The following is a 27,630-nucleotide window of genomic DNA, read 5'->3' as shown; positions in this document are numbered from 1 at the left end:
CAGATTATAAAATACACTGGTCAAAATATGCTAACTTGATGTTCTTCTGCTCTCATTCCATCCAATAAATAGCGAAGCAGCTCCTGGCTATCTTGCTGCTGATAGCCTTTAAATCGCACTGCTCTACAGAAAAAACGAAAAGAAAAAGAAAGAAAAAAGAAAAACAATGGTGAGTCTACTAAAATGAAATTATTTTTTATAAAATCTCAGGATCGTATCCCAAATCTTGGGGTGTTCTAGTTTCTCAAAAGTTTGTTTAGTCCAACAACATCCTTAGTAGATTTAATTTTCATACAAAGTACATATTTTTAATCCAAATGAAATAAACCATGCTTTAATATATCTACTGAATTAACTCTAAAGCTAATAATTTTTTCATATTATTTCCCAGCATCCTACTGATGCACTGAAAGCACAGTCAAAACAGATACTCACTTTTTACAGACCTGAGAAAAGAGTTCTCTAGGTGTCACGATTCCCTTTTTGGTCTCTTGCATCTCATTAAGAAACTGGCTCATGGCTAAAGTAAGAGGACCTGGAGGCTCAAGGTTTATTTCTAAGGGTTCCTGAATATGGGAATAAAAATTACTTTCTTCAGTCAAATTTTGGAATCATTTATTTTATCAAAATGTAACTAGTCAACCTATATTCCTATGTTCCTGACAGCTGTCCCAATTAAATTCTCAAAATGTACATCAAAAGATGGAGAAGGCTGGGCCTCCCTGGTGGCGCAGTGGTTGAGAGTCCGCCTGCCGATGCAGGGGATACGGGTTCGTGCCCCGGTCTGGGAGGATCCCATATGCCGCGGAGCGGCTGGGCCCGTGAGCCATGGCCGCTGGGCCTGCGCATCCGGAGCCTGTGCTCCGCAACGGGGGAGGCCACAACAGTGAGAGGCCCGCATACCGCAAAAAAAAAAAAAAAAAAAAAAAAAGATGGAGAAGGCTTCATCTTTGATAAAGAATTCAGTTCTACTGTTTTAGATTATCAGGAACTTACTACCTAGGAACTGAAGGAGCCAAAGCAAAATGTAAATAATAAAAATGGATAAGGTAAAATTCATTTGGCTCTATAGCATTTAAGTCACCTGAAAAGATGTTAAAAATAAGAATGCACGGCCTAGGGCTTCACAAACATCAACAGCATTCCCAAGAAGGAAGCCAAACACTCAGCACAGCAGTACATGGCATACACAGAGCAAATAAATGTAAAGGCCCCTTATAAATTTCCATTAGCCTGAAAATCCTTAACTTGGTAGGTAGCTTAAAACCAAATAAACAAAAGAGGTGAAAATGAGCATCAATTCTTAAAAATAATTTAAAATGCTGCTATTCAGAGAGGAAAAGTACTGAATAAAAGAAAATGTTAAAGTACGTACTGTTAATGCCAAATCAGGTGGTTCAATTTTTACAATAGTTCCAGACATTTTTACTTCTTTTAGTAGTTCTCTAAGCACGGGTGTTTGTGACAAATTCTGGAATGTAGGATGGAAAAGAAAGGGAAAATTATTTAAAGGCAAACCAATTCATTCAAATGTTTTTTAAGTGCCTATTCTACCAAAACAGAAAATCATTATCAACACTGTAACTTTTATTGCGACTGTCAAACAAAAAGTAACATCATGCTCTTCCCCCCGCTCTAATTGGTTCATAATTACTTCAGTTCTGAGCTGCTTCATCACCTCAGAAGGTCATTCTCCCAACCACCCAATATGAAGTAGCTACCCTACCACCACCACTACTTACCCTACGTGCAACTAGGCGGTTGTTTCTGTACTTGGTTCTCCTGTTTCCCCCACCCAAGTGAAAGTTCTTTGAGGGCAAGGGCCATGTTTCTTTTGAGCCCTATTGCACCCCGGTGCTTAGCACAGTGTTTTACTGTCATGCAAAGTAAACATTCCCTTGAGCTTTTTTTGAAAACACAGAAATAAACTACTTACAAGGGAAAAGCTCAAGACTACAAGTAGCAGATATGCAAAAACACCCTATGAGGAAAACACTAGATTTCCTTAAAGGGGGAAAAATTAATATTGGCACCTGCATAACTGCATTGAAGAAACATGTATTTCCCAAATTACTGAGTCCTTTCACAGTTATTTGGGAAGTAGAATTCATGGTAGGATTTTCTTTAGCCACGTTTTCCTTTTTTTCTCTCTCTTGTTCATTTTTACTGTCCTTTTCTAGTTTTTTATTTTCAAGTTCAATATTACCACTATCTTTTGCTGCTTAAAAAAAAAAAGAAGAAGAAAAGACTTATTAGCAAAATGTATAACACAGCCATACCAAATGCAAAGTTATACTGGGGACCAGAATTTGTGAATTTTACCTAATAACATGATTTGCCACCTGTTTGATTTTAAATGCTTTCTTACAAATACAAGTAAATTACCATCAAGAGAGAAAAACCAATAAACAAAAAATATTTAGAACCGATGTAAGCATTACTTTGACAAATGAAACCAAACAGCATATGCTTCAATATAAATCCCTTTTCAATGCACAAATGTTTTCTACAAATGAGCATATTTTACCCTGTGAAATCAGAGTATAAAGCAATCAAATAAAGAATGTGGACATGAAATAAATTTTTAAATGAAGTCTGAGGGTCAAAAACCAATCCTGAAGTTAGGAACAAGCAATTCTGCCTCCGCAAAAAATACCACTGTGACCATAAAAACCTAAACAAGCTTTTAAAGCAAATGATGAAAGTCAACCCAATTAATTTAATTATGTATGAAAGAAACCTGAGAAGTATCTGGCCTTTTGAAGGAGTTACAGGCACTTTACTTTCACATCATCCAAACAAATGTAACAAAATAAATTCATTATAAGGCAGGACTCCCTTAAGCCCTTGTGCCAGGGTATGGGAATAGGGTGTTACTGCCCATTACTTAGTGCAGACACTACATCACATTTGACTATACTATTTCTCAGATTCCCTTCTAATTCTAACTCCTTATAATTATCTATATTCTCACTGTTTTACATTCTTAACCAAAAATAGTTTGAAATCAATCATAATTAATGTTATTCAGCTATATGTAATGCTACGGCATGTTAAACTAAATATCAGCAGATTATATAAATCAACATTACAGTATATATTAAGAAACAAATGATTTTACCTGATTTTGGAGCTGTAATACCGGCTTGTTTTCTAACATAATCAACCACCTGACCCAATCGGTTTGAACTACAATACTGGACCTCATCATCACATAGGTAACACCTGTGTCCCAAAAGATCCCAGAGAAGACAAGTAACAAACTGACAACAACAAAAGGGCACTAATTTTAATTCATGGAACCCAAAGTATGTAACCCTCAAATTATTCTACTAAAGAAACTGAAAATGAAAATTCTATGTTTTGAAGGAGACTATACATATTAACTCTGGTTTACTGTTAAATAAAGTTAGCCTGAATTATAGCAACATATAAATACTGTGAAAATATTCCAAACATTTTACTGAAATGGCTATTTATAACATTAAAGTGAAAGTTTTTTCTAATATTTCAAATTACAGGCCTACATCATCAAAATTAACAAATTTTACAACTGACAAATGTTCAGTGAACACTGCTACGTAAATGGTTTTTAAAGATGTAAAATTTTATTTTAATGAGGTTAAAAGAAACACCAGCCTGACATTTTCATGCAAATTCATTGCCAAAATTTACTATATTCTCAGTTTATCTGGAATTTGTTCTTAGTGTCCCAATTCTTAAACTAAAAACAATCTACCAAACACTTTGTAATATCACAAGAAAAAAAACAAGTGTGAAAATTCCTGTCTTCTCCATGCTATAATTTTTGTGTTTGTACAATACTAAGCAACAGCTTCTCATAACATCACATTCTCTAGCTTTCTGAAATTTCAAATACTACAAAAATTTTAACTTTCTTGATCTTTAAACATTTCAAACACCTCCATTCTCCAACATTTCAAATAATTTCCAGCAAATGGGCACAGGAGTTGAAACTCACCATACACTCCAGTTGTCCAAACTAAGAACCAGACAATGAGGTTCAGATCTCGGCGTCATATAGTGCTTCAAGGCATGCTGCTCCTGAGAATTTCTGCCGCAGCCCTAGAGAATCATAATCATAAACCTCAAAGCCATAAAAATTCACCAGGAGAGAATTCATAATCTACAGTGAATAAGGAAGTGGGTCAAGAAATTCTGCCATTCTTATAATTTTGAAAATAAAACTTTAGACTCTAGAGAGTCCAGGTTTTGTTAAAACTTAAATATGAATAGGCAGCTGAGGACATTTAAGGAAGAAGGTATTTCTAAACCCAAGCACTAGAAGGACTCTTCCACTCCAACTTGTCCTTTCCAGTCCCAACTAAACCATGCTAATGTAGTCACTCACTAGTTCTAGTTTAGACTCCTTAACATCTTCCTAAGTATTTTCCTAACTTCCACTTTTCTTCAGATACATATTTTTTCACTTTAATATTCCTAAAACAAAGCTCTGTTCATATACTCAATTCAAAAGTGATGAATTGCTCTTAAACTCCTACTCACCAAACCTGATACCCTCTGATCCCAATCCACCTTTTCAGGATTATCTCCCATAATCTCCTATTTGAATATCATCTACCAGCTAAAACCACAGCCCTTCCACAATACAATTTTGTTCACATTATTCCATTTGCCTTGAAATTCTTTACCGTTACTGCCACTGATCAAATCCCACCCAGTCTTCAGGATCTTGCTCAAAGGCCACTTCCTCTCAGAAGCCTGTGCTTATCCTTCAAGATGAGAAAACACTATATTCTTCCTCTAAACACACTCCTACAAAACATGGTATAAATTCCTGGTGGCATTCCTTATTTTCTACCTTATATTAAAGTTGTTAATGTTGATATCCTTCCTCCCCTGGAGTGTAAATCCTGAAGGCATGAAAAACAGAATTAACCTATTACCAAAAACCTAGCAAAGTGAAGGAGGTCAATAAGCATTAATTGAACAAGTAAATGGCAGATTTTACCTACATCTGCATAGGCATATTCATAAAAGAACACGACCATATTGTGTGTCTCCAGGTGATTAAATCACAGCTAAGAAATACATCTTCACTGTGTATCTATCTGAACCAGACTTCCAACTCTCTTGGATAGCACTACAATAAGTGGTCCTGTTTCTATTGTAGCTACTAAAAATATCCTTCAGAGGGGAAATATTTATCAATGGCTTCTAATCCTTTAACTATGATATCAAACCTACTGACTCAACTTATCCCACTCAACATTTAAATCTAAAATAAACTAATTAACATTTGATATTAATTTTGAAAATTATAACACCATTTGAGATTATTTGAAACTTAAACATGATGAGTTATCTTAAGACAACAAGTGAGAATCCCTTGCTAACAGTGCAAAAGATAACTCTACTGGGATAAAAGTTAACAGTTAATACTGACATTGTCTTACCCTTAGGAATTAAAAAGATAGCAAAATAGATAAAATTTATAGTAAGAAATGTATTGTGGAAAATTTGAAGTAGTAAAATATATTCATCCTCATCATATGTATCTAACAGGTTAAATGAAAACTTTTCAAATATAAATAAACAATAAATATGTTCTTTACTAGCATATAAAAATTTTTAACTGTCTGACCACAATAAGGTACCACCTATCAGAATGTTTAAAATAAAAAACTGTGACAATACTAAATGCTGGCAAGGATGTGGAGAAAGTGGATCACACATGCTACTGGTAGGGATAAAAAATGGTACAGCCATTCTGGAAAAGTTTGGGAGTTTCTTAAAAACTAAACATTTAAGGGGATTTCCCTGGTGGTCTGGTGGTTGGGACTCTGCACTTCCACTGCGGGGAGCACGGGTTCAGTCCCTGGTCCGGGAACTAGGATCACATGCCATGTGGGGCAGCCAAAAAAACCCAAAAAACTAAACATTTAATTATCATATTACCCAGCAATTGCACTCTTGGACATTGTCCCCAGAGAAATGCAATCTTTTTTTTTTTTAATTTATTTATTTATTTATTTATGGCTGTGTTCGGTCTTCGTTTCTGTGCGAGGGCTTTCTCTAGTTGTGGCGAGCGGGGGCCACTCCTCATCGCGGTGTGCGGGCCTCTCACTATCGCGGCCTCTCTTGTTGCAGAGCACAGGCTCCAGACGCGCAGGCTCAGTAATTGTGGCTCACAGACCCAGTTGCTCTGCGGCATGTGGGATCTTCCCAGACCAGGGCTCGAACCCGTGTCCCCTGCATCGGCAGGCAGATTCCCAACCACTGCGCCACCAGGAAAGCCCGAGAAATGCAATCTTAAGTTCACGCAAAAACGTGTACACAAATGTTCATAGCAGCTTTATTCATAATCACCAAAAAAGTGAGATAAGCCCCGATGTCCTTCAACAGGTGAACAGTTAAAATGTGATACGCCCATACCATGTAATACCACTCAGCAATAAAAAAGAACAAACTATTGATACACACAACTTGGGTAAACCCTCAGGTGATTAGGCTAAGTGAAAAAAGCCAATCCCAAAATGTTGTATATTACATGATTCCATTTATATAACATTTTTAAAATGACAAAATTTTAGAAACAGAGAACAGACTAGTGGTTGCGAGGGGCTGGGGGGAGGGATGGCAGTAGAGAAGTGAGTATGATTTTTAAAAGGCAACACGAGGTCCATGTAATGTTGGAACTATTCAATACCTTGACTGTGGCGGTGGATACACGAAACTACATAGGTGACAAACTGTACAGAACTTAATACACACATACTCACATGCACAACACACATATACCCACACACGAACAAAGAGAAGTAAAACTGGGGAGACCTGATTAAGACTGATGGATTGTATCAATGTTAGTATCCTGGTTGTGATATTATACTATAGTTTTATAAAATGTTACCACTGCCCAGTAGTCCAGTTTCCTAACATATAAACTTACCACCACTAAGGTTGACTAAGAGGCTCTCCTGACCTCTGGTACAAAGGTAATACCTGTGAGCTGTTCTGCAACCCAGATACCACCCAACCCCAAGGTATTCATTCCCCCAGCAGCCAGAAATGTGGCCTGGTGACAGCTCACAGCTCAGTCTGTCCATCCCCAAGAATTAACCTCAGTGGAAGGAAGCTGCCTTGCCCAAGGTTAGTTCCCCTCCCCAGGGTCAGCCCATATCCAATGGCTGGTCTATGCACAAGTACAAAGGCCTGGCCTCTTGCCTCAATTCAGGACCTCTCTGAAGGCCAGAGTTCACTGTGGGATCAGCTGAGGCCCCGAAGCACCGCCTCTTTGCTCTCCCTCTGCCTAAACTTGCTTCCCTCACTGTTTTCCTTGGGTGGTACCTGAGAACACCCCCCAATAAACCACCTACACACAAGTCTCACTCTCAGAATCTGTTCCCCAGGGAACATGACCTATGCCAGCTAGCATTCAGGTCACCCATACTGTACTTTTAGGTAATATCTTCTAAAATAAGTTCATACTTATATAAATTTCTAAGTTCATACTTAAATAATAAAATCCCATATCAATCAAAATCTAAGCATACCTGATGGCCACATTTAAGACACAGCCAAACTGAAGGATTTTCTTCTGTTTCTTCTTCAGATTTATCTTTTACTTTATTGTCTGTCTTACAATCTTGGCAAATGTTCCATTCCACATTCACTAAAGCCTTTTTCAAATTACCTTGTTCCAATCCTTTTCTAATGTGTCTGCACATAGGTTCTATTAAAACAAATAATAAAGGAGTACGTGAGGTAAAATATGTCTTTCTTCAGTTAATCTCAAAACTTACACTTGATTTGAACTTCAAAAATTAATTTATAAACAAATTTTTAGATAACCTGAAAAGTTAAATTTTTGTTTGATATTTGATTATAAGATGATTATGTAAGAAAGAGAAGTTATACAAATTTTGAAGTCCTAGGTATAACTATCACCACCCCAAATCACTTCAATTTATTTATCACATCTATTATTCTCTTTATTTTAAAAGGTTTGTAGAGAAGGTCCCTCATTCAGTCAACAATACAACTACCGCACACCCGGCACTGTGACAGATGCCAGGGAACCTAAAAAGTGACCAACTCACAGCTCTTTCTTTAAGCAGCACACATTCTGGCAGGAGAAGCAAATAAATAAATAAATGTACAAGAATCTCTGAAACATGCTATAGCAACACGAGAAGGTTGAAGTCAACGAAAGTTTCACAGGGGAGGTAATGTCTGTACAATCTTGGAAGATATTTACAGTAACAAAAACTCATATTAATTAAGCACTTAACTGTGAGTGTGACACTGTGCTACATTACCTCATTTAATCCACACAACCACCCCAGAAGGAAGACTCTACTATCCCCAATGACAGATGAGAAACCTCAAAGTTAGTGCCCAAGGTCACATAACTACTGAGCAGCTATGCCAGAATTTGGATTCAAGTCTTTCTTATTTCACACTCATTCTTTAAACTATGACCTCATGGAGTAAAGAACAATCCTAAAAGGCCACATCTCATGAACAAAGGGATGGCGGCGTAAAATGTAAAAGTGCATGCTGTCTCCTGAGAATGGCAGTCACGCATGTTTAAAAACGAGCAGCTGGACCTGAAACTGAAAACCCCCGCTGGGGCTAGATCACTAAAAGGCTTCGCAAGCCACTCTAAAGGGTTTCAGTTCTTTGAGGGCCCCTGGAGGTTTAGAAACTCATCAAGTGACACAACTAGCTTTATGTCCAATGAATATGCACCAAGAGAATATAAATGCAAGTGAGATCATGTGAAAAACTACTAAATCCCAGTAAGTCATCAAAAAAACACAGACTGAAAAAAGAAAATACTCTTTTTCAACTAGCAAATCAGGAAGATTTTTACAAATGATACTAACCTGTGTCAATAAAGGTTCAGAGAAATGGGCACTTTGTTATGCTGCAAGGGGGCCTGTAAATTAGTAAAACATTTCTGAAGGGCAATTTGGCAATAGATCCAAAAGAGCCTTGAACATATTTATACCATTTAATTCAGTAATTCTAATTCTAGGATCTGTACCAAGAAGATAACCAGATGTGAACAGTTTTAGCTACAAAAATGTTTACTATGGCTCTATTCATAACACTGAAAAGTTAAAGATTTATCTACATTTGTAACAGTAGGGGATTACCTAAATAATGAAATGTGCAACCATGGTCTTTTACATCAATGGAATAAACAGCACACCATTAAAAATGTTGTGCTGACTACTAAATGACATGTCTATACAAAGATTAAGTTAAAATGCAAATTACAGAATAATGTACACTTTGATCCCATTTTTACATATTAAAATAGATGTCCATTTAGGGATACAAACAGTACTTTAAAGATTTAGTTGGTGAAATATACCTAAAGATTCAGAAGAATCATCAATTGGAACAGTTTTTCCCTTTGTCCGTTTCTTTCCCATGTTGGCACTTTATGGATTACTTACTGACACAAAATAACAATCTAGAAAACAAGATAAAGTTAGCTTGACAAAAAAAAAAAGTATGTTTTACAGTTCTCTCGGAGACAGTAACATAACTAAACCACATAATTTTGTGTGTCTATTAAGTTACAAAAACCATTCACATGTATCATCCAGTTTTCTAAGAACCCTGAAGTAGAGTATTACCTCTGTTTTTCATAGCCTAGGAAATTGATTCTTAGTTAAGGTTAAAAGGTTTTCAATAAATGTAAAGGTCAGGAGAGAACCTACACCTTCTTACACAGATCTTGAAAAGTCTCAGCCCCTTATATTATTAGGAATCAACTTCTCACTAGATAAATGTGGAATGGTGGTGGCACTTTGAAACAAGATAATTTCTCGTCCTTCAAAGCCATCTTTCTTAGCTCCTGCAGGGAATTCAATTTGATTGATACTTCTCAAAGAAAATTAAAAACAATTCTGAAAACAATCTCCTAGAGGGAGTTAGAAAATTCACAAAATAATTCAAAGCCAAATATAAAAAGTGACACACGGTTCTGCATTTTTCCACACCAGGATTTCCTATGGATGTTAGCTGAAAATCGATTACATCTGCATTCTCAACCATTTACATTATATTCTTGACAAAATCAGTTTGGACTACTATGATAAATCTAGTTCATATCAAATCACCTCTTTAGCCAACAACTAAAAATTAGAAAACATGAAAAATACTGAAAGTACATACAGGTCTACCTAATAGCAATTTTGAAAAGTATATTTTACATACATTAGAATAACTTAGTGTCAAAATCACTTAAATGACTAAAATAATTATTTCACCTGGGATGCTTATTAAAATTCTGATTGCATAAATGGAAAGTAGGACCTGGGACATACGTTTTTAAAACACTTCCCCATTAACTGATACTTAGCTGTCATCTTGCTCTGGCTTAGAGTATTAGAAGTATTCCTCTTTTAGCTCTTAATGGGTTAGGGTAACTAAAGGTAATTCCAAAAGGTTTGTATGAAGAATGGGTGGCAAATTAAATAACTGTTAACCTTTTCAAAGATAATATAAAACATAACAAAGTTTCATGTTTACAAAATAAATGAATTAACTACTAACAAAAGAACACAACTATATGGGTATATATAAAATGAGGGTGTATTTTATGCAATTTTCTCACTCCAAGATAATATTTAACATAATTTCTCTTATCTAGAATTGCAGATTTTAGGGGAAAAAAACAGCATCCAAGTTCTTGCCTCCAATCCAACTCCCTCTAATCTGTGCTGCATTCCAGTACCAGACATATCTTCCAATGATGCCATTTTCCTCGTATCACCCTCTTGATTCAAAGTATTTAACAGTTTTTCACCCCCCCCTCCTATGCTGTGCACTCATGGTCCCTTAGAAATTGTCCCCACCGCTGTGGTAATCCTGACTCTCATTACTTCTCAACAAAGAACCACTAACGTTTGATCATATAGTGCTTATGACCTTCAAAGCCTTTTCATAAGTATTATCTCATTTGATTTTCACAAAACCCTTTAAATGGAGCATTTCGCTAAAGAAGGAAACTCAAGCAAAACGATGAAAGATCACAGGGTGGCACAGATGGAACTAAAACGCCGATATTTTGGTTCCAAGACAGAATCAAGCCAGTCTCTTCAGTATCCTCCACTCCAAAACACCCTGCCCCTACCTCTAAGCCTTTGATCTCCAGATAGGAGTTCTCTCCATCTATCCAAATCTTCCCAATTTCTCCAAGATTTCCATTTCAAAGGAGCCTTAGGCAACCATTCTACTCTAAATGAACCACTCAACTCGACTTCCCCAGCTAGCGCGCACTATTTATCTTGTACCCTAATCAGATACATAAGTGGGCTGCTTCTTAAATCTTTAACCTGGACATGTGTTATTTCTCTATCTGGAATCTAAAGTTCTAGGAGCAAGAAATGGTTTTAGGCGTTACTTCTGAATCGCCTGTAGCATCTAGCATAGTGTTAGTACATAGTAGGTCAAGAAATACTTCTTGTATTGAAATAGAAAAAGAGAATAGTACCTGAGGCATTACGGATGATTATAAGGTGCAAAGGTAGGTACATAAGAATGAAGCACACAAGTTCCAGTGAAAAAGAGAAAGGTAAAGAATGAAGAGATCTGCAGTAGTGAAGACAGCACTAGCAAATCTGGTTTGAGGACTGCAGTAGCCCAGACTCCAAAGTAAAACTTGAAAGACGAACTGTAATTGCTGCAGGCAGAGGACAGTAAGGGGGTTGCTTCAATGATGTGGAAAAGCTCCAATAATTTTTTTAAATTTATTTTTATTTTTTGGCTGTGTTGGGTATTCGTTGCTGTGTGCGGGCTTTCTCTAGTTGTGGTGAGCGGGGACTACTTTCCGTGTGGTGCGCGGGCTTCTCATTGCAGTGGCTTCTCTCGTTGCGGAGCACGGGCTCTAGGAGCGCGGGCTTCAATAGTTGTGGCACGTGGGCTCGGTAGTTGTGGCTCGCGGGCTCTAGAGCGCAGGCTCAGTAGCTGTGGTGCACCGGCTTGTTAGTTGCTCCGCGGCATGTGGGATCTTCCCGGACCAGGGCTCGAACCCACGTCCCCTGCATTGGCAGGCGGATTCTTAACCACTGCGCCACCAGGGAAGCCCCTCCAATAAATTTTTGACAACTATAAAGGGCATCTAATGGGTCGTGAGAAGAGAGTACTGTGAGTACCATCAGCTATAAAACATCAATAAATCTATACAATTTTTCAGACGAGTCTTCAGATGAGCGTTACTTTTTGCAGGACTCCACACAAAATTTAAATCAGAGCTGGTTTTGCCGGCTCTCATATTATCCAGTTCCCTTCCCTCTCCGCCCTCCCAGTCTTCCCATGCCTGCTCGGTTCCATTAAAAATGCAAGCGTTTGGAAAACTTTGCAAGACTAGAACACGGCTTTCAAGTTTTGCGTAGATTTATCCTACCCTGGGAGCACTGAATTGGTTAGGTGACAGATGCTGCCTATCCTACTAACCACCACACGGACGCGGCAGCAAATTCAGCCCCAACCCATAAGGGCGGGCGGCGCTCGCCACACCTCCCTTTCCCTTCCAACTGCTCCGCACCCACTGGGGAACCTCGGGGTCCACCGGGTCGAGGAGGGCGCCAGCACCAACAACTCATTGGTCAGCTCCTGGAACGGACAGGACATGAGGCCAATGAGAACGCGGTACCGGGCCGAGGCCAGGGAACGTGCTTAAGGACGAGGGCATTCAAGAGAAGAACGAAGTCGGGCAGGAAATTCGGACTCCCGGCGCGCAGAAAGTCGTGCGAGCGGTGACTGCGAGGCAGTGGGAGCAGAACTCACCCACGGCGACAGCGCCCATAACTGCATCCCTTAATGTGCCCTCTGGCTGGGCAGCCTGCTCCGTCTTCCTCCCGGTGACGAATTGAGAGCGACAGAGCGTAAGCCAGCGTGACCCCTAGAAAGCAACAACTTCCGCTACGCAGCATTATGGGAAGTGGCTTTGGCCCCAGGGTCCGGCGGCACTGACGCCAGTTAATCAGCGCCTGCGCGGGGCTCACACCGGAAGTCCGAACGCGGCAGCCCCTGGAAGCTTGGCTGTCAATGAGTATTTCCCGCTCGCGTGTGACTATGGGGTTATTGAAATACTTCTAAAGTATGGGTACCTGGTGGTGGTCAGACTTTTGGAGTCTCCTGGATAGATACCTTACTCAAACACATCGCATCTCAAGGCTGGCTAAGGGTACATTTAAAGTTCATGCATTTTTCCCTAATTCTGTCCAGTCGACTTCTAAAGTTGAATATGTAAATAGTCTTGAACTAACCTTGCCGACACAGGGTAAAATTTACAAATATTTACTGTTTACTCGTTAGAAATAGGTAAGTGCTAAGCCCTCTGTAAAGTGAAATAAACATAGGCATCATCGCCCTGGACTATAGTCTTATGCAGAAGACACAATAATTGCTAGGAAAAAAAGATGCAGGTGCCAGTAGAAAAGCAGGCAAGGGATATAAACAGGTAATTCACAATAAAAGAGCATGATATGAAGAAATATTCATCCTTATTAGTAATCTGATAAAACTAAGTTAAGAAAGTGGCATCCTAGGGACTTCCCTGGTGGCGCAGTGGTTAACAAACCGCCTGCCAATACAGGGGACACGGGTTCGATCCCTGGTCTGGGAGGATCCCACATGCCGCGGAGCAACTAAGCCCGTGAGCCACAACTACTGAGCCTGCGCTCTAGAACCTGCGAGCCACAACTACTGAAGCCCGCGTACCTAGAGCCCAGGCTCCACAACAAGAGAAGCCACCGCAATGAGAAGCCCACGCACTGAAACGAAAAGTAGCCCCTGCTTGTTGCAACTAGAGAAAGCCTGTGCGCAGCAAGAAGACCCAACACAGCCAAAAATAAATAAGTAAATAAATAAAAAGAAAGTGGCATCCTAATCTGTCCAATCGGCCAGAGTAACGATGGTTAAATTTGGGGGGAAACGCTCTCCTGCTCTTTACTGCTGATATAATTTAAGTTTTCTTCATTCAGCATATAGGCTTTTTTTTTTCTATGCTGAAACAGGCGTAGGGCCATTGTACCACCTGCTTCCTCTTCCTAGAATGCTGTTCCCTTTTGATCTTATTTTAATTTTGTTCACACTTTAAAAGTCACTTCCTCACAAAGAAATTGGCTGCGCAATCTAGGAAACATAGCTACCCGATCACTCACATCACCTTATTTTACTTCTCCACCCAGCAATTATCACTATCTGGTATTTTTCTTTCATAGTTACCTACATTTACCTCCTCCCCCAGCCTATCCCCTTGCCTCCATAGATAAACAGAAACAAGCAGATATAACCTCTTTGAGAAATGGGACATCTTTGTCTTGTTCATGGCTGTATCTCTAGTACCTGGAAGTGTTTGGAACACAGTGCTTAATAAATACTTAATGAAGAAATATAGTCATGAGAAATGCTTGTACAAGAATGTTCATAGCAGCCTTATTCATAATAGCTAAAAAACTGCGAAGAGCCCACATCTCCATCAAAAGAGGAATGGAAGAACTGTGGTATAGTCACAGTGGACTGGAGGAGGAGCTGATGATGGAAACATGACATCTACTCAAGAATGAGGAAGAAGGTGGTCTTTTCCCCCTCCCCACTTTTCCTTTGATTATAAAAATGTAACCCACGAAGTACTCGGGGCAGCACAACGCTCGCCTGCCCGCCTTTAAGCCTCACAAGCGTCCTATTCTAATAAGTCACTTCTTATCCATCACTTTGCCTCTGGCTGAATTCTTTCTGCCCTGAGACATAAAGGAGCAGAGCCCCTGGGAGCGCCCCCCACCCCCCCAAAAAAAACTCCACCTAGAAGTTTTAGTACCTGACATCAATGGGTATCAGTTTACAAACCTTATTTATGAGATTTCTACAATGAATATGTAACATAAAGGAAAAATGCATTGTGTATATTTAGTTCGTGAAGAAAAACATTTTTAATTACTCTCGTGTTGGAGTCGCGTTCAAACTGTCCTTTTATTAGCCGGGACAAATTTCTGTGCATGCACAGGGTCCTTCCTAAGGTCGCCAAGGCCAGAAGCCACGCTCACCTGTTCCTATTGCCTTGCTACTCAGCGTCCTTCAGGGACCAGGAGGATCGTTACTGCTTGGGAAGCCCTTAGGAATGCAGAAAGTGGGACCCCACCGCTACCTACCGAATCCCAAGCTGCATTATACCAAGATCCCCGAAAGATTCCGCTGCAAGTTCAAATTTGAGGAGCGTTATTTTAATGGACCATTTCCTGACTCAGGAAACTTGCCGGCTATGCTTCTCACTGACAGTGGCAGCAGCTGGGAAACGCCAATCCGGTAGAACAAAAACTCCGCGACCGAGAAGAAGGAAGCTGGGCCCAGGAATCCCACTGGTCTCTGCTCGGGCTTCCGGGAAGAGCGGGCCTGCGAGTGCGCATGCGCCAGCCCCGGAGGACTCGGTCTCCCTCTCCCAGGCTGCCGGGCCAGAGCGGTTCGTAGACTTCCGGTTGCCTAGCCCTAGAATTCTGAGGCTCCCTCCGGATGAGAATTGAGCTGTCCGTACAGCCAGGAAACTCGGGGTTACAGCACCGAAGGGGTCCATGGCTTGAGGTGAGTCGCTGTCCACTGGTGCTCAGCGGGACTGGGGGGCTCCCTCGCTGCACCGACCCCTTCCACGTCCCGGGAACTTGGCTACCTGCTGGCACCGCCTTCCCACGACCTTCTCACCGCTCATTGGTTAGAGCTGGCTTCGGGGTTTCCTGGCCCCGCCCACTCCTTTACCCTCCCCCACACACACCCCCCCACCCTCCCCCTTCCCCTCACCCCAACCCCCGGCCTGGTCAGTCGTTAGGGGCGAGGGCGCTTGCGTGTCTGGCTTCGGTAGTGGCCCTGGCAACTTTCTGAGACGGTAAGGACTCGGGCAGCGCGACGCGCTCCGCCCTTAAAAAGAAAAAAACTTAGCGGGGGGAAAAGGATTCCGGTCAGGAAACTCAAGGTTCATTCTGCGTTCTTACAACATTCATTAAAATCTCGCGTCAGAAAATTCTCATGAGGGTGTTTCTGGGACTGAAATCTCATCTACGAAAATAATTTGACAAATCACTTACTTGTGACATCACTCCCGTAGTTGTCAACCCGTAGGTCTATTAGTTCCAAACTTCGCTGGTTCCGTTTCATCTTCCAGACCTCCAAACTCAATGAGGCCTCCTCCCAAATTCACTCACTCCCTGACTGAGTAAACAAACGTGCCTTTAAATAAATGTCGATTACTCCCCAAATTATATCTTCAGCCGGATCTCATAATTGTACATCTAACTGCCTGCCTGACATCTCTGCTTAATAGGTGTCCTGATAGGCACTTCATTACCTAGTATGTCTAAAACCAAACTTCATATTTCCATCATCTTCCCCATCTAAGTAAATGGCAGATCCATTCTTCCAGTTTCTTAAAGCCTTGGAGTTATTCTTACATATCACATATAATTCATCAATAATCCTATTGGTTCTATACGAATTCTATGTCCAGAACATGAACAGTTGCTTACCACCTCCATCGCCATACCTTAATCCAAGCCACCATCACCTCTCCTCCTATCATTGTGGTGCCTACCTGGTCACCCTGCTTCCATCCTTGTTCCCCTACCCTCTTCCCAGCAGTGAGTGCGGGCCTCTTCATAAGTAAGTCAAACCCCTCCAGTGGCCTTCCATATCAGTCAGGATAAAATCCCAAATCCTAGCCATCCCTATGAGTTCCAACATGAACTGCCTCATATTTCCTTTCTAACCTTGTGTCCTAAAACCCTGCCCCTGGCTCATTCGGCTCCAGCCGCCTGGTGTAGCACCATCCTGCTTCATGGACTTTGGACATGCTGTTCCTTTTGCCTGGAAAACTTTTTGCCCAGTTAAACACATGGCTTGCTTCTTCAGTGCCTTCAGGTCTCTTCCCTGCAGTCACCTTAGCAGAGAGTCTGTCCCTGACCACCCCGTGTAAAATTCAACCACCCACCCTGCAACTTGAGCCTTATCTTCTTTATCTTCTTCATAACCGTTATTCACTGGACATACATATATGTGTGGGTTTTGTTGTCATGGTCTTCTCCCACTAGATTAAATCTCTGAGCGGAGTTTTTTTGTTACGTTTGTCCATTGTTATAGTCTTAGTGCTTGACACACAATAGGTGCTCCAGAAACATTTGTTGGGGCTTCCCTGGTGGCGCAGTGGCTGAGAATCTGCCTGCTAATGCAGGAGACACGGATTCGAGCCCTGGTCTGGGAGGATCCCACATGCCGCGGAGCAACTGGGCCCCTGAGCCATGGCCGCTGAGCCTGCGCGTCCGGAGCCTGTACTCCGCAACAGGAGAGGCCACAACAGTGAGAGGCCCACGTACCACACACACACACACACACACACACACACATGCCATATATATTATATATATATATACACACACACACACAAAGTCACTAGAGAGTAAAGCAAACATTATATTTAAAGGAGAGAGGCAAGTGCAGTTCTGTGTAGAGAAGAGCAAATATGATTAGGTCTGGAAAAAATGTTTGGGGGTCAGATAGGTTTGGGATACTATGCATACTAAACCCTCTTGTTAGAAATTCATGGTGCATATTGGCATCTAACAATAAAGACTCTGAGAAATCACACACAAAAAGTGTGCCGTATAATTTATTGTCCTAGACTTCTCTGGTGATCCAGTGGTTAAGACTCCATGCTTCCAATGCAGGGGGCACGGGTTCAATCCCTGGTTGGGGAAGTTCCACATGCAGCGAGGTATGGCCAAAAAAAAAAAGAAGAGTTTATTGTACAAATGGGGTCACTTTTGTCTAGGATAAATACTAAACCAGTCAGGACAAGAAGATGACCCATGGTCACCCTAAAGAAACCTATTGAGCTTTGTGTCATTCAGTATTTCAAGAATTTATTTAAGCACACAATGCTTTATGAATTTTTTTTCCCAGCATGGCATTGACACCCTGGTAAGGTGTTTTAAGGACATGATTTGAAAACCACTGGGATTGGGAATGATTAGGTGGTGCTGGCATTGGTTTATACTCTGATCTGTGGAGACTGCCTATCGTATACAAGATGTTATTTTCATATTTTCCTGATTCATGTCCAGTTAATCCTAATGAAGTCAACACCCCACCACATTAATCATTCCCATAATCTTTGGTGTGTTTTTGACAGGACCCATTGCAGCTACTGACCTGACACCTCTGAGTAGTTTGCATTTCTTTTTAAGTGGAAGAACTTTTTTTGCTCTTTAAAAGTACCATAGAGTGAACTAGCTAAATTGTTGGCCAAGTACCATTTTCTGATGTTAAAGAAATGACCCAACTATATTGGATGAAATAAAGAAGACTTGAATAAATAGAGAGACATGTTCTTAGAGGGCTTATAGTGGATCATGCAAGGCACCCTTTGGGAAGTGGATCCGCTCTCAATACGCTGGCATTTTGTGATACTGTGTCTTTGAAACTAAAAGCCAGATGGTGAACTGGGATAAATTCACTCTGTTACTGACCACTGTTCTTGGCCTCCTTAATCAATAGAAATTGATAAGAGGCCAGGCAAGAAATTCAGGCAAGGCTTTATTGGAACCCCTGCTACAGCAGGAGGGAGTGAAAACAAGTAACAAGTTCCCTTGCTCACTCCGGGGGGCAGAGGGAGCTGTTTCCTTATATGGGGTGAGGGTAGGGGTGGGTCCAGGGGTTGGGGTGGTCTGCCCACCCCATTGGTGGTGCTGTGTGGGTTTTTGGTCTTTTTGTATGTTGTTCATAATTTGCCCCAGTTGCACCTGCATGTAGTCATTTTTAGTCCCTTATAGTTTCTTTGTATTTTTTTGCTCGAGGAGACATTTGTCCACGTGCAAGCACTGCAGCAAAAGGTCCCAGGTCCCAGCCTGTCTCAACTCTATTGGGTAGCTGTCAGGGTCGTCAGCCAGTATGCCTTTCCCCCCGGGAACCTAACACACCTCCACCCCATTCTCCCAGACCACAACACTGTTGCCCAATCACCGATTATGTGAACTTTTCCCTGATAGATAGTTGGCACCCTCTTGCTTGTCTCAGTATACTTCTGTCAGACATTGCATATAATCAGTATAATGACAATGTGGAGTGTGAATTGATGGTTGATGGAGAGATTAGAGGCTGAGGCCAGGTAAGAGGAGTCACGGTTCTGGAAAGAAATAGATACACACTCAACTTTGAAACTTTGAATAGGCTGTTTAATAAAGGGGCTATTTACAGAGGTATGGCCAGGATTAAAGGAACCATGACTATCCCTAGGCTGAAAGTTCTGCTGGAGCTAAAGAAGAAGGGCTGCCTGCAGAAGCTTGGTCATAGAGGGTCACAGCCATTGTCAGAATACCACCAAAGCAGGGAAAGAGTAGTGAGGAAATACCCTAGCCTCTTTCTCCTCCGATCCTCCCACTTCCTGCCAGAGCATTGGCTGAACCCAACCACAAGGAAGGCAGAAGACTTGGGTGCTATAGGCTATAGAGGTCAGCTGTCCAGAGTCCAGGGCAGGGAAAAGAAGGACCAAGAATGGATTTAGAGGATAATCAGAAAGTAACCAGCACAAGAAGAAATATTCCAAATGATGAGTCCCTGAATTAGACCTTGGTAGTTGGGCTTGTGAAGAAGGGACAGGGTCAGGCCTATGCTGTTTTTCTTGTGCTTTCCTGCCTTGCACACCTGTTCTCTCTCCCCACTATGCCTCCTCCTCCCTTGTCTAAGTCTTACCCTTCCTTCAAGGCTCAACTCATATCCTGCTGCCTTCCTCAAATCTTTCCTGATGACCTATTTCATTGATTATACTCTTATCTTAATCCTATACTGGTCATTAAACACTTGGCCTTTTTACCTTCATTGTTCTATATTTTATTAGATATAAGGCCTGATCTTCGAACTAAATAGAAAGTTCCAAGAAGGAGTGCAGGATGAAGCTCTACCTACAGTAGCTGCTCGATAAACCTTTACCAAAGATTAAAAGGAATTCCATGAAGACACCACTAGCTGAAATAATGGTGTTTGATTTCACAGAGTAAATTCTCATTGAGAAGGTAAGCCATGTTTGCCTCTGCAACTGTGGGATTGAGCTCTTCTTTTCCATTCGGAAGAGTAACCCTTATTTTTTTTCTGGTGAATTTAGAAGTACTATATGCTAATCATAAAACATCAAACAGTATAGAAGCACACAAATTAAAAAGTGAAAATCCTTCTCTTCTTCCCTCTACCCACATTAGCCAACTGTTAATAGTTTGGTGAATTCTCTTTGTGATTTTTTTTCAAGTATGTGTGATGGTATAAGAATGAATAGTAATATCATTATTTGTTGATTAAGATTATTTATATTGCTCTACAATCTACTATTTTAGGTAACCATATAAAATGAACATCAATATTAATATCCATTTTTTAAATTGTCTCATAATATTCTACTGTTTGAGTATACAGGCGTACCTCATTTTATTGCACTTTGCAGATACTGTGATTTTTACAAATTGAAGGTTTGTGGCAACCGTTGAGCACATCTATTGGTGCCATTTTTCCAACAGCATTTGCTCATTTTGTGTCTCTCTGTCATCTTTGAATTGGTATCCAGAAATCCAAGGGTACCAACCGGGAAAAAAAAGAAAAATTTAAGCCCTAACAAAAACCTTTTCTATCTAATAAGGTATCAAGAAAAGTACAGTCTAGCAAGACAGAAAACATTTAAATAATAAATACTATATACCAGGCAAATCCCACGAAAACACTGTGGCCTCTCCCCTACTAACACCAGCAAAGGGAGCCTAGATTCCATCTTCACTGAGCTGTAATAAGCACCTAATGCCCACCCCTTATCAGAAAGTTGCCAAAAAAATTTCAGTTGGGACCCAGGACTTTCCTCCCTGCTAGGCAGTAACAAGGACTGCACTACAGTGTCAGTGTCAGCCCCATGTCAGGTCCATGTCAGACCACATGAAGAGTTTGTACATCCGCGTGATGCAGCAATAACAAGGTATCCTCTTTTATCCTTCTGAGGTGTTGTCAGAGAGGTCTAGTGGAAAGTCAGAGCTCTCAACACCATCTACCATTAACAAAGCCACTCCTAACCCTGGTGTTAGTGGAGGCCACCTGGGGAGCAATAATGAGGCACTCCTATCACTCCCAGCCAGGGAGGTATCCTTAGAGGCCTACAGTGGCACTAGAACTCCCATCCTCACCCAGCAGTAATGAAGAACTCTCTCCACTCCCCCACTTACCTTAGATGTCAATAAAAGCTGAGTAGGGAACCTGGATTTCTATCACACTTGGTAGTAATGAAGCAGCACCCACCTCTTCCCCTCCTGAAGCATTATCAGATAAAGCATGCTAAAATGGGAGATTTAAATAATATCCAGAGTCTCTTAATACCCCAAATGTCCAAGTTTCAATCAAAATCGCTCATCATACCAAGGACAATGACAATCTCAAACTAAATGAAAAAAGAAAATGAATAGATGCCAATACCAGAATGACAGAGATGGGAGAATTATCTGACAAAGATTTTAAAACCCCTATCATAAATTTTTTCAACAGGCAATTACAAACACACTTGAAGCAAATGAAAAAAATAGAGTCTCAGTAGAGAAACAGAAGATATAAAGAAGAACTAAAAAGAAATGTTAGAAATGAAAAATATAACAACCAAAATTAAAAACACAGTAGATAGAATCAACACCAGAAGGAAAGGAGCAAAGGAAAGAATCAGCAAACTGGAAGTTACAACAAAAATTACCCAATCTGAATAACAGAGAGAAAATAGACCAAAAATAAATAGAGTTTTAGGGACATGTGAGACTATAACAAAAGATCTGACATTCATGTCATCCCAGAAGGAGAGGAGAAAGAGGACAGAACTGAAAATGTACTTGAAGAAATAATGGCTGAAAATTCCCCAAATTTGTCAAAAGGTATAAACAGATTCAAGAGACCAGATTAATGTCAAGCAAGATGAACCCAAAGAAATCCACATCAAGACACATCATAGTCAAACTTCTGAAAACTAAAAGAAAAATGTCTTGAAAGCAGCAAGAGCAAAATGAACCTTAGCTATAAGGGTAAGCAATTCAAATAAGAGAGCGTTTTTCATCAGAAACTATGGAGACCAGAAGGAAGAGGCATAATACTGTTCAAATGCTGAAAGTAAAGAACTATCATCCCAGAATACTTATATCCAGTGAAAATATGCTTCAGGAATGAAGGAGAAATCAAGACATTCTATGATAAAGGAAAACTAAGAGAATTTGTAAGACTTACCCTAAAAGAATGGCTAAAGTAAGTTTTCTAAACAGAAAAGAAACAATAAAGGAATTGTGGAGGAAATATCATGACTGAGCAAAAATATGAATGAATAAAATGGATTTTCCTTGAGTTTTCTACATCATATTTGATGGCTGAATCAAAAATTACTACACTGTTCTAAATATATGTAGAAGAAAAATTTAAGATCACTATATCATTAACAGAGGAAGGTAAAAGTAAAAGTGACATAAGATTTCTGTATTTTACTGACACTGGTAAAATATGATACCAGTAGACTGTTATAATTTGTATATACATATGTGTGTAATTATATATATATAATGTTATATATATATATATAATTTAGAGTAACCACTAAAAAAGCTATAAAAAGAAATACATGCAAAAACATTATAGATTAACCAAAATGGAATTGCAAAATATTTTTTAAAAGGCAGGAAAAAACCCCAAAAGAAATGGAAAACAAATAGAAAACAAAATGGTTGACTTAAGACCTAACATATTAATATTGCATTAAATGTAAATGTCTAAATACTATAATTAAAAGATAGAGATTGCCACACACACACACACACACACACACACACAGAGTTATCTCATCCAAAATGTCAATAGTGCCAATATTAAGAGATGCTGAACTAGAGTCTAATTAAAGTCTAGACTCTAGACTTTCAACAAATTCATGTTTTCTACTGCGTACACACTGCTGATTTCCAAGGTAGCTGGTGTTGACAGTACTGAGCCTTTCTGAAGTTCTGCAGCTCCCTTCCCCACCTGACCAAGCAGTTAACAGAGGGAAGAAAGCTGAAATCTGTTAGTTATAACTCATTCACCCCTTTCCATCTTCCAGAATAGCTTTTATCTGTTATTTCCTCTCCCTTTGTATTTAAGAATCTGTTCCTTTACTCTAGTTTAAATGGGGGAAAAAGAGAGAAAGAGAAATAAATACATGTGCTCAGCCTTCGTGTTTTATTAGAAAGCCCCACACTTTTTCTTGCAAATGAAATTAAAATCAATTTATCAAATTCTAAAAATTTTTTTTTAAATCATATTTTGATTAGCAGATTGGTAACCTTTATAACCTTGGAGTGGGGAAGACTTTCCTAACAAAGATTCAAGGTCCAGAATCTGTAAAAGAAAAGGCTGGTAAGTTTGCCTCCTTAAAAATAAAAATTCATGAATGGAACACACAGACACAAAACACCATAAAAAACTATGTATTAAGAATTTTTTTTAAAGGAGGGGACTGTGTAAAAATTTTAAACTTCCATGTAGCAACTTTCTGGAAGGCAACTTGGCAATATCTACCAAAAGTTTTAAATGCTGTACCAACCAGCCACCTCTACAAACTGATTCTTGAATATACAGTATTCACAGTTCAACATGCACATATATATATATAAACTACCATTATAGAAGTGTTCATAATAGAAAAAATCTGGAAGCAACCCAAGTGCCTATCAGTAGATAACAAACGCAATAAATTATGACATATCTACATGATTCAGTATGACAGTCAACCACTAGAAAGAATGAGATAAAACAATATGTGCTGACAGTGAATAGATCTCCAAAATATATTTGGGGGGAAGAGGGATAGGAAGTAAGGAAAAAATATGTGTATATATGATCCCCATAGATACATTTTAATTATATATTTAATTCTCTACATTTATTTACACATTATACCAACATGTGTTTTCCATATATGTATAATGCCTAAAATGTTTTCTGTTTCTGAAACACCTAAAACTCTGCCTTGGATTGGGGACTTGGACAGATAGGGGAAGCAGTCACCAGCAGCAAACTGTATCTTCATTTTTTAACCTTTCTCTGCCATTTGAATTTTATAATCTTGTACTTTTTTTAAAAATGTTAACATGAGTTACTTGAGCTGTGGGATTATTAGCCTTTATTTTCCCTTTTTTCACATTCTTCTACTTTTTAAAAAAACTAATGAATATTAAGTTAAGAAGGAAAAATTACCCATCCACATAACTAACTCTCTTACTTAACTCTTTTCATTCTAACTTTCTAAGGTAACCAGTCAGAGCCTCTGTCCTTGTTATATCATTGATATGGCGTTTGACTACATAATTAGTTTACTTCAATGTAATTGCTCATTGTGGCAGCTCAAGATGCCACATCAACTATCTAGAAACAGAGGAATTTGCTGCCTGCTTATTATTAGAGTTTTATGGCTCTCATTGGCTTGTCCTGTTATTTGGGTCCTTAGCATATTACATCTGAAAGTAGAATAACCAGAAGGTATTCTGATTAAATTTCATATTTTATGAAGAAATCAAATTTTCAATAAGTATCCATATTCAGTAAGTACCCATATTGAGTTCTCCCAAGATTGTATAATACTTGTAAATGTCTCTATTACCCTATCTTCCTAGAACTCTACCGATATCCAAAAATGATTGAGATTGAACAGGCAGAGGCCCAGCTCTCTGAGTTAGACCTGCTAGCCAGTATGTTCCCCGGTGTGAATGAGCTCATAGTGAATGACTAGCTGGCTGTAGCAGAACTAAAAGATTGTGTTGAAAAGAGGACAATGGAAGGACGATCTTCAAAAGTTTACTTTACTATCACTATGAACCTGGACATATCTGAGGAAGCAGTGGTAATTCAATTTTACTTTTGAAAGCATGTTTCATGTTTACTTTTGAAACATGTCTCAACTTAAAACAGCACTTACGGCATTTTTTTCTCTCTCTCTCTCTCTTTTTTTTTTTATCAGGTGATGTTTTCTCTGGCCTGTGTTCTTCCCTTTAAATACCCTGCAGTTCTGCCTGAAATTACTGTCAGGTATGTTAGAGAAACTGGCCAACTCTAGAGGTCAAAACTAATCTGAGGATAAAAGCAATTCTCAAGTTTGTTTTCTGTTCCAAGAAAATTGATTTAATTTTTTAATCCCGTGTCTTTTCCATCAGATCAGTATTATTAAGTAGATCCCAGCAGGCTCAGCTGAATACAGATCTGACCACATACCTACAAAAGAATTGTCTCGGAGATGTCTGTATATTGAATGCCACAGAGTGGGTTAGAGAACACGCTTCTGGCTATGTCAGCAAAGACAACACACCCTCCCCTGCTCCAGGAAGTACAGTCCAGCCAGTTGACCTCATCCTCACAACACTCTGGATCTACAGCCATCACATCTACAACAAATGCAAAAGAAAGAACATTCTAGAGTGGGCAAAGGAGCTTTCCCTATCTGGGTTTAGCATGCCTGGGAAACCTGGCGTTGTTTGTGTGGAAGGCCCACAAAGCGCCTGTGAAGAATTCTGGTCAAGGTTGGCTTTCACAACTTTTGTATGCCTTGTCAATAATTTTAGTACTAAACATGATACTAGAGATGTGGAAATTAGTATGTATGGGGACTCAGTCTAAAACAGCACTCAAATATGATCGGCATCACTCCCTTCGCCTGATACAGGACACAAAGAAGATGTTCTGTAGATAGATGTTAAATTGAGCCCCTGCCCAAGATGGTGTCTACTGTCCCCTCCATGTCTATGGATCTGATTCTTCCCTCATCTTAGTGATGCTGTAAGTTGTGTGAACCCTGTGAAACAAGGGGGTTTCTAATCTTCTCATTTCTGAGAAGTCCCTTTGGGAGGTCAAGATTCAGCAATTTCCACATTTCTAAAATGCTAATACGAAGCAGTGATAATGGAATTAAGTGAGTTTGGGGGTGGGATTATAACCAGAATCATATTTGATTAAAATAAAATCCATGTGAGATAAAAACAGATATCTTTACTTCTAGGAAAAGGCACTGAGAAATCTGTTTCATAACTTCTATTTTCAGTGCTTTAGAATACACAACACATTTTCAAAGTTTCTACTCTGAAAATTTCTTTCAGACTCCGAAAATTAAGCTGGAAGAGAATTTTAATTCGCCATCGAGAAGACATTGCTTTTGATGGTACAAATGAGGAAATGGAAAGACAAAGAAAATTTTCAGTTTTTGAAGAAAAAGTATTCAGTGTTAATGGAGCCAGAGGAAACCACATGGACTTTGGTCAACTGTATCAGTTTTTAAATGCCAAAGGATGTGGGGATGTTTTCCAGATGCTCTTTGGTGTGGAAGGACAAGGAGCAGAAGAGTAGTTGAAAGTGTTTTGCTACTGTTGGTCTTTTGACTTTCTCCCCGACTCTTTCTTGAAAGATTAAGTAATTTCCCTTTAGTCCCATTCTAAAATGTTAAGGGGGAAAAAAGAGGAAAAGTAGTATAGCTGAAATGCATCTGTTAAAAATATTCATGATTAAATGCAGAACTGAGTTTGTTTTTTTTTTGTTTTTGTTTTGTTTTGTTTTGTTTTTGCGATACGCGGGACTCTCACTGTTGTGGCCTCTCCCGTTGCGGAGCACAGGCTCCGGACGCGCAGGCTCAGCGGACATGGCTCACGGGCCCAGCCGCTCCGCGGCATGTGGGATCTTCCCGGACCGGGGCACGAGCCCGTGTCCCCTGCATCAGCAAGTGGACTCTCAACCACTGTGCCACCAGGGAAGCCCAGAACTGATTTTTAAATTATAATCTTAAAATTGTTGATAGACATGTCTTCACATATAATAGGTAGTCTTCACTACCTATTTTGAAAGAGAAATTAATAATATTTGAGGACGATAGTGTTGGTGATAACTTGCCACTTATTCCCAATCCCCGTCCCCTTTATCTGCCTCCACTAAGAACCTGGGAAAGCTTAATGCTCACTCTCTCCAGGCTCTCTTGCAGCTGCGGGGGGGGGGGGGTGGCTAGGGAACCTTTGGGAAAACTTTTGCTTCCCTGATTAAAATGAAAGATGCAGCTAGGGCACCTCTTCCCTCTCTTTCTGTCTGAAATACCAAAGTGATGGCTGGAGCTACAGTAGTCCATTCAACCACGAGGGAAGGAAGGGCCAAAAGAGCCACAGAGATGCCAGTCCTGAAGCTGGTAAACTACTGATCGAACAGTAGCTGCTGCCTACCTCTAGACAGCTTATTATGAAATAAAACCAGTTTTCTTTATATTTCTGTGTCTGTTACTAGCAGTTAAAAGCGAGTTTGCCAAATAGATTTTTTTCAAAGCATTAGTTTTGCATCTGCCCCAGGCACTTGATACAAAGATTAGTGAATTTTTTTTTACATCTTTATTGGAGTATAATTGCTTAACAATGGTGTGTTAGTTTCTGCTTTATAACAAAATGAATCAGTTATACATATACATATGTTCCCATATCCCCTCCCTCTTGCGTCTTCCTCCCACCCTCCTATCCCACCCCTCCAGGCGGTCACAAAGCACCGAGCTGATCTCCCTGTGCTATGCGGCTGCTTCCCACTAGCTGTCTACCTTAG

The 27,630-nt window shown here is 39.9% G+C and overlaps 2 protein-coding genes across 8 annotated transcripts in view; one reads left to right on the top strand and one right to left on the bottom strand.

Moving 5' to 3' along the window:
• The window catches only part of USP16 (ubiquitin specific peptidase 16), a 29,865-nt gene extending 14,580 nt beyond the window's left edge, over positions 1 to 15,285 (bottom strand). For 2 of the 7 annotated variants that reach the window (XM_082625621.1, XM_082625615.1), the window contains exons 1-9: positions 12,793 to 12,881; positions 9,368 to 9,469; positions 7,539 to 7,717; positions 3,983 to 4,086; positions 3,122 to 3,225; positions 2,034 to 2,221; positions 1,376 to 1,471; positions 436 to 566; positions 36 to 123 (exon numbers count right to left, since the gene is read on the bottom strand). In XM_082625621.1, coding sequence (XP_082481747.1) covers positions 36 to 123; positions 436 to 566; positions 1,376 to 1,471; positions 2,034 to 2,221; positions 3,122 to 3,225; positions 3,983 to 4,086; positions 7,539 to 7,717; positions 9,368 to 9,428 — 951 coding nt within the window. In that variant the 5' untranslated portion in view covers positions 9,429 to 9,469; positions 12,793 to 12,881. Of the gene's footprint in view, positions 1 to 35; positions 124 to 435; positions 567 to 1,375; positions 1,472 to 2,033; positions 2,222 to 3,121; positions 3,226 to 3,982; positions 4,087 to 7,538; positions 7,718 to 8,873; positions 8,927 to 9,367; positions 9,470 to 12,792; positions 12,892 to 15,158 lie in introns of those variants that run through there. The other 5 variants (XM_082625616.1, XM_082625617.1, XM_082625619.1 and 2 more) reach the window with 5 other exon arrangements.
• A 209-nt stretch (positions 15,286 to 15,494) lies between these two features.
• On the top strand, positions 15,495 to 27,376 carry RWDD2B (RWD domain containing 2B). The gene is given in 7 exon segments (XM_082625622.1): positions 15,495 to 15,585; positions 23,349 to 23,430; positions 24,687 to 24,799; positions 24,803 to 24,913; positions 25,031 to 25,098; positions 25,224 to 25,586; positions 26,160 to 27,376. Coding segments are annotated over 7 exon segments (1,053 nt in total). The 5' UTR covers positions 15,495 to 15,516; the 3' UTR covers positions 26,407 to 27,376.
• Positions 27,377 to 27,630: the final 254 nt, after the last annotated feature.

This window comes from Mesoplodon mirus, assembly GCF_964341445.2.
Source record: "Mesoplodon mirus genome assembly, chromosome: 6".
Taxonomy (NCBI): Eukaryota; Metazoa; Chordata; class Mammalia; order Artiodactyla; family Ziphiidae; genus Mesoplodon; species Mesoplodon mirus.
Note: the sequence above shows the minus strand (reverse complement) of the source record. Positions and strands in the feature narration are given on the sequence as shown.